This window comes from Narcine bancroftii, chromosome 10 (assembly GCF_036971445.1).
Source record: "Narcine bancroftii isolate sNarBan1 chromosome 10, sNarBan1.hap1, whole genome shotgun sequence".
Taxonomy (NCBI): Eukaryota; Metazoa; Chordata; class Chondrichthyes; order Torpediniformes; family Narcinidae; genus Narcine; species Narcine bancroftii.
In genome coordinates this window covers 25807134-25819206 of record NC_091478.1, presented here as the reverse complement: position 1 = coordinate 25819206, position 12073 = coordinate 25807134, and the positions used below count along the sequence as shown (strand labels likewise).

The 12073-nt window shown below is 42.8% G+C and overlaps 1 protein-coding gene across 14 annotated transcripts in view; it reads right to left on the bottom strand.

Annotated features, from left to right (window-relative positions):
• LOC138744328 (slit homolog 1 protein-like) overlaps positions 1 to 12073 on the bottom strand; it is a 245922-nt gene that overhangs the window by 153065 nt on the left and 80784 nt on the right. For all 14 annotated transcript variants that reach the window (XM_069900273.1, XM_069900284.1, XM_069900285.1 and 11 more), the window contains 3 exons: positions 7045 to 7116; positions 6295 to 6366; positions 3024 to 3095 (listed from right to left, as the gene is read on the bottom strand). In XM_069900273.1, coding sequence (XP_069756374.1) covers positions 3024 to 3095; positions 6295 to 6366; positions 7045 to 7116 — 216 coding nt within the window. The remainder of the gene's footprint in view (positions 1 to 3023; positions 3096 to 6294; positions 6367 to 7044; positions 7117 to 12073) is intronic.

Sequence of the window (12073 nt, the reverse complement as noted above, 5' to 3'; positions counted from 1 at the left end):
AGCTCGAACGTAATTATCCATCTCCAGTGTGGGACATCCTCCTGAGTTGTCAATACCTCAAGGTCAGTTTGCTACTTTCACCAAAGCATGTTGCTACGTGAGATGTTTCTTAATGATCGAGAAATCAAGGTGAAAGTTCAAGTCACGCAGTGCAGGATGGCATCAGAAATAACAAATGATGGGCAATACATCAGTGGATATTAACTGCTTCATTCTTTTAAAGCAGGATGGAGAAGTAGAGGGATGTGAGGAACTCGATAGTCCCCAGAACTCTGGGGCAGGTAGGATCTATATATGGCAGAAGTGTTGTTAAGATATGAGGGGGGCACTGGGAAAAAGGGCACAGTGTAGGATAGGGATTTCAGAGCTCATGCAGAAACAGTGACACACAAATCAGTCCTGCTGCCTCTCTGCACACCAGGAGATATTTTTAGAAGAATGAAGGGAGGGGTGGGGTGGATCTCACTGAAACCTATCAAATACTGAAAGGCCTGGATAGAGTGGATGCGGAGAGGATGTTTCCGATGATGAGGGAATCTCGAACCAGAGGGCAGAGCCTCAGAATACAAAAGCATCCCTTTAGAACAGAGGGGAAGAGAAATCTCTTTACCCAGCTGTAGAGGCCAAGTTATTGGGTAGATTTAAAACCAAGCTAGATAGGTTTTAGATTAGGAAGGGAATCAAACATTATGGGGAGAAGGCAGGAGAAGGGGGCTGAATAAGACAGTAACTCAGCCTTAGAATGGCAGGGGGCAGACTCAAATGGCCTGATCCCACTCCTATATCTTATGCCTTTTGGACTAAATTGTAAACTTCCCACACTCAGCACTGGAAGTCAGGATCGAACCAGGCTCACTGGAGTGTGAGGAGGCAGAATTCACTGCTGTCCCACTATCCAGTCCAAACCAGCTGTGTCTACATTCTGAATAATGAACAAATTAAAAAAACAGCTGGCGTTTCTAGAGACTGAGGAACAGGAAGATATTTAGTATTTCATGTCCCTTCTGCTGCAACCTATCTTTATCTACCCCCCCGCCCCCCATCGCTTAGATACGCAACCTAATTTGATTCACCCTTCCTTGCTCCATATCCCTTCATCAATAAAGCTCAGCAACCACAGCATAAAATGACCTATCATCACGAGCCCCACATATTTCAGCCCCACATCTCTTTGCTAACTTCCTTTGCAAGGTCCAGTTCCAACTTGAAGCTTATGACTTAGTGTTCTGAATTCCCCAATAGGAATTTTTTTTTCCTAAACTCCACAGTCGTTCCCCGAAACAATAAAAACTTTGATCAAATCCTACGGGCTTGTAAAATCGTTCCTTATAATTTAACCAGTGGATTTAGTCTGAAAATCTATTCTGGGGCTTTCATGTTGATGCATTATGAAGAAGGCTCGCCAGTGGTTATACTTTGTAAGGAGTTTGAGGAGATTTGGTATGTCACCAAAGACTCTTGCAAATGTCCACAGGTGTATCGTGGAGAGCATTCTGATGAGTTGCATCACCATCTGGCATGGAGGTGCCCATGCACAGGACAGGAACGGGCTACAGAGAGTTATGAACTCAGCCAGCACCATCATGGGCATCAGTCTTCACTCCATTGAGGACATCTACTTGGTGATGTTTCAAGAAAGTAGCCTCTATCCTCGAGGACCCTCACTACCCAGGCCATGCACTCTTCACACTGCTACCGTCAGGAAAGAGGCATGAGAGTCTGAAGACGAACACCCAACAATACAAAAACAGCTTCTTCCCCTCCAGCATCAGATTTCTGAATGGACAATGAACCACAGTAATTACCTTACTTTTTTGTCTTCTTTTGCACTATTTAAAAAACTGTAATTTATAGCAGTTTTGCACCTGTAACGCTGCCACAAAACAACAAATTTCGTGACACGTGTACATGACAATAAACTATGATTTGATTCGGTTTCTGATTCTGAATTGAGAGTGGATCAACCTTTTATAAACTCAGTGTTATTAACTAATACAGCATAGATACAGGCCCTTTAGCCCCCCACCCACCCCCCCCCCACCCCCGGGTCAATGCTAACAATCAGAATGCCTATTATAATAAATAACCAGAAACTAGTCCAGGATTACTAAAAGATCTGTCTGCACTATTAAAATGACACTTTTTTCCTTGCACTAATTGCAACCATGAATATTTTATATATATTTTTATTTATTTTCTCCTTTTCTGTCTTGGCACATTGTACTAATTTAATTTCTACTATACTATACTACAGTTAGCATAGCAGTTAGTAGTACGATGCTATTACACCTGGTTTTGAATCTGCCGCTGTCTATAAGGAGTTTGTATGTTCTCCCTGTGTATGCATGGGTTCCTCCAGGTTCTCTAGTTTCTTCTCAGTGTTCAAAATGTACAGGGGTTGTCAGATAATTGTAGTATTTGGATGGCATGGCATCATGGGCCAGAAGGGCTTGTTACTGTGCTGTATGTCTAAAATTGCAGCTAGTATATCTTGTGTAACTGTTTGGCTGAAGAAAGTGAGAATTTTGGTGCATCTATACATGTATATGACAATAAATTCTCATGTTTACTACACTCATTCAACACAAATCTCAATTATTCTCCTGATAACCTTAACCATAACCCTTAACTCTCCCAGGTTCTATCATTCACCTACAAACTAGAGGCAATTTACAGTAGAAAGTAACTGACCAACTCAGATGTCACTAGGATGCAGGAGGAGAGAGAGAGAACTTGCAAACTCCACAAAAAGTAAAATGAGGGGGGCAGGATTGAACCTGAGTCAGTGGGACTATGAGGTAGTTGCCCTGGTAGCTTCAAAATGTGTACAAATCGGGCACTATGGAGGACTTAAATAAAGCACCATATCAACCATGAAGCACTTTGGGGAATGTCCTAGGATTATGAAAGAAGTAGCTGGAATTCTTCCCTTTGTTATTACAGTTACCTTGTGTGGTTACTGAATGGAAGCAAAGTTGGAGTTAAAGGCAAGATGCTCCCAGAGTCCCCAGTCCTGTACTTACAAGGTGCGAAGTGCTGGCATGTGGTTGAAGCTGGAGACCGGGATACTGGTGATGTTGTTGTTGTTCAGGGTCCTGGGAAGGACAAAGCAAAATGCTGTGGATTAATTTGCCAACCGTTTTGCGTTTTCCTGTTACCAAAACTGCACACAATGCTCCAAATATGACTTCAACAATATCTTGTACAACTTTACCACAACATCCCAACTTCTAAGCAATACTTTGATTTATGAAGGCCAATGTCACAAAAGCTCTCTTTACAACCCTATCTATACCCCTCATCATTTTGTATACCCCTATAAAATCTCCCCTCATTCTTCTGCATGTCAGGCTATAAAGTTCTAACCTGTTTAACCTCTCCCTGTTACCCTACCTACCTGTGTTGCCGTTTCAGGGAATTATGTAAATATATTTCCATATCCTTCTGTTCCACCGCACTCTTCAGTGCCCTACCGTTTACCGTGTATGTCCTACCTTGGTTAATTCTCCATCTTATTCCGTCAGACGATGGCTGATCTTCATTAACACCACTTCCCTACTCTAACCATATGTCCCACATTTCCCTCAAGGTACAAAGGTCTATCGATCTCTGTCTTGGAATATATTCAATGGCTAAGCCTCCACTGCCTTCTTGGGCAGAGAATTCCTAAATGTCACCACCTCCTGGATGCATAAATTCCTCCTTACCTCCATTCTTTCTCCATTTTCATGGCCAACTCCTTAGTTTGGGACAGTGACCTCTTGGATTTGGATAACCCAGCTGTAGGAAACATCAGCTCAACACCTAACCTGTTATTCCACAAAAATAGAGAGTCGTAGGGACACGCTCCAAGGAAACAGGCTCATTGGCCCAACTTGTCAATGGTGGGCAAGTTGCAGAATTAGACAGTGTTAATCTTTGAAACTCTTGAGATTATAAATGGAAACATAGAAATGCTGGAGGAACTCAGGAGGCCTCACACCGTCAATTGGAGGTAAAGATATACTGTATAACTGACATTCTGGGCCTGAGCCCTTCCTCAAGGTATGAGTCAAAAGGAGACAGGCAAATGAATTAAACAGCTGGGGAGAAGAAAGGAGATGGAGAGAAAAGGAAAGAGAGAGAGAGAGAGAGAGAGAGAGAGAAAGAGAGAAAGAGAGAGAGAGAGAGAGAGAGAGAGAGAGAGAGAGAGAGCTAAAGGAGAAACAAGGATAGATAGGGGCAGAGCTAATGAAAATCGGTCAATCCCTATTTCTCCTTTCCTCCAGGTCTGCATTCACAGAAGGCACTTTTACACAGCCATTGAACAGGGAAAGTTTCTGCTCTGGTGGCAGTGTAAAAATGTTGGGGCAGAATCTTATTAGGCAAATTCCATCCCGTAAGTTTTCCACTTGTACCCCTACACATTTTTACAGAGTGGCAGCAGTGTAAATTGACCACAGCCCCTCCGTAAGAAACAGGCTTAATGAATACGATGTTTCCCCCCCTGACAAACTCCGCAACCCAGGAAGGCTGTGTAAAAGTGCCCCTGTGTAAATGACCACATCGGGACACACCGGAGGTAAGTATGCTAATTATATTTCGGAATAATTCTGGAGTTTCTGGTAAAAATGCCAAGAGCCATCCACTCATCCACTCCCCCCCTCCCCCCGCCAATTCTCAACTTTTCTCTCCTGCCCTCTCCGATCCATGTCCAATTATCACCCTTTTTCCTGTTGATTTGTGTTCATCCCCCTGCCCTTTCTTTCCTTCTCTCTAGCCTTTCAATTCAGGTGCCTGCCTGCTTTTTACTCATACCTTGAAGAAGTGCTCAGGCCCGAAATGTCAGTTTTATATACCTCCTTTGGACGCTGCAAGACCTCCAACACTTCTATGTTTTTACGACAATCACAGTGTCTGCAGAGTTTCATGTTTCACTCCATACAGGTTACAGATGGAGTCTCATTAATCTCTCTAAATAGGGCAACATCACCATGCCAGCAAGCAATCAATTCCTGTGGATCATCATAGCCTTCCTCTATCACAAGGGATGAAATGTTCTGAAGGTTCACTGGAACTCCAGGTCCAGATTAACAAGGTTTAATGTCAGTTAGACATTTTACTCCTGTATTCAAATCCTCTGCAGTGAAGATCCATCCCATTCTAGCTGCCTGCTATATGCTTTCTTTTTTCACTCTGCCAACCTTGATCTTCACTGCATATCGTTAACATTGGCAAATGCTCAGGTGTGGAAGAACAACAATGGTATTGTCCCAGAGCTCTGCGGGAAGCACTGACACCCACCAGGGAAACTTCACCTGGGAATGCATGTTCGGAAGAGAGGTTTAGGTTCATTGTGATCAGCAAGGAAGGTTTTCAAATCCTGCAGTGGGATCTAGACCAGCTAGAAAAATGGGCAGATGGAATTTAATGCACACAAATGTGAGGTGTTGGATTTTGGAAAGACAAACCAAGGCAGGACCTATACTGTAAAAGTTAGGGCACTGAAGAGTGCAGTGAAACAGAGGGATATGGGAATACAGATACATAGTTCTTGAGTGGCGTCACAGGTGGATAGGGTTGTAAAGAGAGTTTTGGCATATTGGTCTTCATAAAATTTTGAGTACAGGAGTTGGGATGTCATGGCAAAGTTGTACAAGACATTGGTGATGCCAATTTTGGGGAATTGTGTGCAGTTTTGCTCACCGAACTACAGGAAAGATATCATAAGATTGAAACCGTGTTGCAAAGATGTTGCCAGGACTTAAGGAACTGAACTACAGGGAAAGTTTAAACAGGTTATGACTTTATATCCTGGAGCTCAAAAGAATGAGGGGAGATTTGATAGAGGTATTTAAAATTATGAGGGGTATAGATGGAATAAATACAAGTAGCTTTTTCCACTGAGGGTTAGGCAAGATACAAACCAGAGGACATGGTTAAGGGTGGAAGAGGATAAGATTAGGGGGAACTTCACACAGAGAATAGTGGGAGTGTGGAACAAGCTGCCGGCTCAGTTTTCATATTTAAGAAAAATTTGGACAGGTACATGGATGGGAGAGGTATGGGCTATGGGCTGGGTGCAGGTCAGTGGCACTAGACCGAATAATAGTTTGGCACAGTTTAGAAAAGCAAAAGAGCAGTTTTCAGTGCTGTAATGTTCCCTGGTTCTATTGCCTAAGGTTTGAACAGCAGTGCTCAGGGAGAGGAGTTCTACCATGGGGATTCATGGATCCCTGCAGTGCTCCCAAGTGCCCCTGTTCGACCTCAGGGATAACCTGATAATGTGACCCAATGGAATGAGAAGGGACTTACAAGACCTCCAGGCTCCTGAGTGCTCGGAACGCCCCTTCCTCAATGCAGGTAATCTGGTTTTTGTCCAGCTGCCTGTTTGCATAAATAGAGAGAGTTAGTCACACAGAAGCCATCGACACAGAGATTATAAACCTTCAGACTACAGGTATCTTCCCTGTAGGATACCTCTACTGTTTCCTAACTCTGACCATGAATAACCTGATGGAAATTTTTATTTTATCACCGGATCTCATTTCAAGTGATTCACAAGAAAGTTTACAGGCTTAAATTATGAAGGAGAGGTTGGTTCGGCTGGGACTTATCTCCCTGGATTTTACGAGGCTAAGGGGAGTGCTTGTAACGATTTATAAAATCATGAGGGGCATAGATAAGAAAAAAGTCATTGCTTCCTTCCAAGGGAGAGGAATCTAACTAGAGGGCATAGATTTAAGGCAAGAGGGGAAAGGTTTAAAAGGGACCCGAAGGGCATCTTCTTAACACAGAGGGTGGTGGAATGAGCTGCCAGAGGAAGGGGTAGGGATGGGTACAGTAATAATGTTTGAAAGACATATGGATGGGTATGTGGATAGGATTAGGTTCAGCAAGGATATGGACTGAATGCAGGTAAATAGGAGCAGCTTCAGTGGACAACTTGGTTAGCATTGACAAGTTGGGCTGAAGGGCCTGCGTGGGAGGAAAGCTCATGTTGCCATGGGGACTCAACAAGAGTAATCCTTGGCGCCACCAGATCAGTGAACTTGCTGTACTCACAGGTTCTTGATGTCCGTCGCTCCACGGAATGCTTTCCTGGGAATAGCCTGGATGAAATTCTCGCTCAGATCCCTGTGGGAATATCAGATTTCATGTTACACTGAGGAACTCAAGATCTCAACTGAAAGATTTAAAACATCAACGTCTTCTCCTCACTGACAATCAACACAGGAGTACCTCAAGGATGTATGCTTAGCCCACTGCTCTATTCTCTCTAATCCATGATTGTGTGGCCAGGCATAATTCAAATGCCCTCTATAAATTTGCTGATCAGCAGAATCACATTTGGCAATCAATCAGCTAGTTGAGTGGTGTCATAACAACTTTGCACTCAACGTTAGCAAAACCAAAGTGCTGATTATGGACTTCAGGAGGAAATCAGGAGAACACGACCCAGTCCTCATCGAGGGGTCAGCAGTGGAGAGGGTCAAGAACTTCAAATTCCTGGGTGTCAACATCTCTGAGGATCTGACCTGGGGCCTCCATATTAATGCAATCAAGAAAAAGGCTCGCAAGCAGCTTTAGTTTGTGAGGAGTTTGAGGAGATTTACTTTGTCACCAAAGACTTGCAAATTTCTACACGTGGACCATGGACAGCATTCTGACTGGTTGCATCACTATCTGGAATGAAAGTGCCAACGCACAGGGCAGTAAAAAAATTGCAGAGTTATTAACTCAGCCAACAACATCACAGACACCAATCTTCACTCTGCTGTCTTAAGAAAGCAGCCTCTATAATAAAGGATCTTCACCACCCAGGCCATTTCTCTACACACTGCTACCAGCAAGAAGGAGGTACAGGAGTATTGAAGACAAACACCCAACGTTACAAAAACAGCTTCTTCCCCTCCGCCAACAGATTTCTGGATGGAGAATGAACCACAGACATTCCCTCACTTTCTCCAATTTTCTTGCACGATTTATTTTGAAATGCAATTTATAGCAATGTTTGCACTGTAACACTCCTGCAAAACAACGAAATTCATGACATGTTCATGACAAGAAACTCTGATTCTGATTCTCAGGGCTGGACTGCGGAGATGGAGAGTCGACGTTTCCCCAGTCTGACATGGGGGGGGGGGGGGGGGGCGAGGGATATAGGTCCAGTAGCCATAGTCTCAAAATAAAGGGGCAGTCATGCAAGCTGAGATGAGAACAAGGTACAGTACAACTCAGAAACAGGCCCTTCAACTGTGTGTCTACACCAAACATGATGTCCAATGATAGAGATTATGATTTACGATAAATCTGCAATTATTTCTGGCTCTCAAAATCACAGTGGCCTCAAATCTGGAAGAAAAAAATTGTAAATGGTATAAATATGCCTTTTCTGACTTGTTAACTCATTATTCATTCAATAAGTTTCTTGTTAAAAATGTTTTTACATGCTTGCATTTTATTTCATGGTGTTTGCTGTTTCTATTAACTCTGGCATTTATTTTAATAAATGTTATAGTACAAATCTTAAAAGAAAAACATGATGTCCACATCTCCCACTGATGCTGCTTGAATACTATATTCATGTATCTGTTAAACATTACTATTGTATCTGCTTTCACCACCAAACCTGATAGCCCATTCCAGGCTGTCCCTGTGTAAAAATAACGCCCTGAACATTTCCATTAAACTCCCCATCCCCCACCTCACCTTTAACACGTCCTCTAGTGTGTGACATATTTTTATTCTGGAAAAAAAGATTCTGCCTGTCCATTCTTTCAATGCCTCTCAGGATTTTATAAGCTCCGAGGAGGTCACCCCAAGGAGAGATTTCTTCACCCAGAGGGTGACAAATGCTTGGAATTTTCTCTCCCACAAGAACTGCAGAGGCTCAGAAACCAAGCATGTTCGAGTGGTGGGTTTACACAAAAATGCTGAAGAAACTCAGCCCTGCTCTTTATGTAGCAAAGATAAAGATGCAGAATCAACATTTCAGGCCTGAGCCCTTCGTCAAGGTATGAGCAAAAAACCAGGCAGGCATCTGAATAAAATGGCAGTGGGTGGGGGGGGGGGGGGAGATGCAAGGGGAGGTGCACAGGCAAGAGGTCATGGGTGGGAGGGCAGAAGAGAAAAAAACTGGGAAGTGATGCGCTGAAGGCCTGTGACTAGTGATGTACTTCAGGGGTCGGTGCTGGAACCATTGTCATTTCTCATCTATATCAATGATTTGGCGACTAGTGGTGTACATCAGGGGTCGGTGCTGGAACTATTGTTATTTCTCATCTATATCAATGATCTGGATGATAATGTGGTAAATTAGATCAACATATTTGCAGATGAAACTAAGATTGGAGGAGTTTTGGACAGTGAAGGTTTTCAAGGTTTGCAGAGAGATCTGAACCAGCTGGAAAAATGAGTTGAAAAATGCCAGATGGAATTTAATGCACACAAAGTGTGAGGTGTTGCATTTTGGAAGGACAAACCAAGAAAGGATGTGCACAGTGAATGGTCGGGCACTGAGGAGTGAGGTAGAACAGAGGGACCTAGGAATACAGATACATAATCCCCTGAAAGTGGCTTCATGGGTGGATAGGGTTGTAAAGGGAGCTTTTGGTATATGATAAAGTTGTATAAGACATTGATGATGAAGGGTTCTGGTCTGAAATGTGGACAGTTCTTTTTCTTCACTTTCACCCCGTTCAGATTGTTTGTTATACAAAGGCCTGATTGGTCTTTTCCTGCTTTGATTCCTTATATGAGAGCTTATTGTCATACACAGAAGTACAATCTACAGATACACTGAAATTCTTACTGAAATTCAGGTACATAAGATATACCAGCAATAGTATAGACTAAATTATCACAAGAAACAGGAAAATAGGAAATATTCACAGTTGGCATTAGTGCAAGATAAAAATAATGTTTCTGCAGAAGACAAGAGGAAGGATGGTCTGGGGGCTGTGATAGTTTCCAAGGGGTAACTATCAGAGAAATACTGAATTGATACAGAATCCTTGTGGTGGAGAGGGAGTGGGTCTCTGGTGAGGAACATAGACATGAAGTGAATTAAAGGAAGTGGTTAATGCAGAATAGCAGCACTGAGGTGCAAGATCAGCCATTATCTCACTGTGCGATACAGCAGGTATGATGGCTGGGTGACCTCTTTCTTTCTCCTGCTCCTTACCTTTTCCAATACCCTTCATGGTCCGGATTCTATTTTATCACTGTTACTTCCCTGAAGCATATGGATCAGCTGGTAAATTGGACGGATCAATTGCGGATGGAATCTAATCCTCATAAGTGCAAGGTGAATGAATTTTGTGAGGTCTGATGAGGGTCGGACTCAGAAAATGATTGCAGTGCCTTAGGGAGCATTGAAGAATGGAGGGACCTCTCCAGCTCAAGAACATAAAACACTTCCCTCCCCTCCATGGACTTCACCTACATCTCCTACTGTCCAGGAAAGGCAGCCAATGTACTGAAGGCCCCATCACACCCTGGAGACCCTCTCCTTTTCCCCCTTCATTGGGCAGAAGGCTCAAAGTCTGAAATGAATTCTCCCCCTTTCACCCTATCACAACCTCTTCTCATTACTACTTTCGGGCAGAAGGTACAGAAGCCTGAAGACCAGCATTGAACAGCACATCAAGAACAGTTTCTTTCCAACAGCTATTAGGCCCTTGAACCTCCATTTGCTACATTGACCAGGGACTGATCTGACACCACAAAAAGACTGTCCGCACTATTGCAAGGTACATTTCGTTTGCACTAAGGTAACTATGATTATTTATTATCTATCCATCATATATTTTTATATTCTCCTTTAATTTAATGCAATTAGTTTCCTATTATAGTTTTCTTTACAAGTACCTGTTTGGCTGCAGCAAGTAAGAATTTTGGTGCACATGTACACCATACATGACAATTAAATCATCATTATCAAAAGACAGCTTCTTCCCCACAGCCATCAGGCTCCTGAATGAACTCTCTCATTTTGCAGATGAATCAAAAGTTGGAGGTGTTGTGGATAGCATGGGAGATTGTCGTAGGTTACAACAGGATTTAGACATGATGCAAAATTGGGCAGAGAAGTGGCAGATGGAGTTCAATCCGATAAATGTGAAGTGACACACTTTGGAAGGTCAAACTTGATGGTTAATGGCAGGATTAACAGTGTGAAGGAACAGGGAGATCTTGGGGTCCAAGTTCATAAATCTCTCAAGGTTGCCATGCAATTTGATAAGGTGGTTAAGAAAATGTGTGGTTTGCTGGACTTCATTAGTCAGGGTGATGGAGTTCAAGAGCCGTGAGGTAATTTTGCATCTCTGTAAAACTCTGGTTGGACCACACTTGGAGGTTTGCGTTCAGCTTTGGTCACCTCATGACAGGAAGGATGTAGATACTTTAGAGAGGGGACAGAGGAGATTTACCAGGATGTTGCCTGGATTGGAAAACGTCATATGAAGCAAAGTTGATGGAACTAGGGCATTTCCCATTGGAGCATCCAAGGACGAGAGGTAGAGGTGTAGAAGATAATGAGGGTTTAGATAGGGTGGACAGCCAGCACATTTTTTCCTGAGGCGACAATAGGAAATAGCACAGGACATTTGTTTAAAGTGAGTTTAGGGGCAATGCCAGAGGTATGTTTTTTACACAGTGGTGGGAATTGCTAGGGTGGTGATTAGAGGCTGGTACATCAGGGAAATTTAAATGACAATTTCAAAAGAAGCAGGTTTAAGAGTGTGAAAGCACACACCAACAGGTTTAAAGGCAGTATCTTTCCCACAGCTAACAGACTCCTGAATGAACCCCATAACAAGAGCTCTCATACTGCCCTTGTTTGGTGCTAATAGATCTTTTTTTCATTGTAATCTTACATTATAAATTGCATTCTAAACACAGTTATGCAATGCTATTGTCAATTATCCTCAAAAATGTTACCTTTAAACCATTATTGATATCTCCAGTTATAACTATTAATAATTATTAATCCATGATCCACTAGATTTTTTTTGGACATACAGCAGGATAACAGGCCTTTTGGCCCATAAGTCCCTGCCGCCCAATAACATCCAATTGACCTACAACCCCC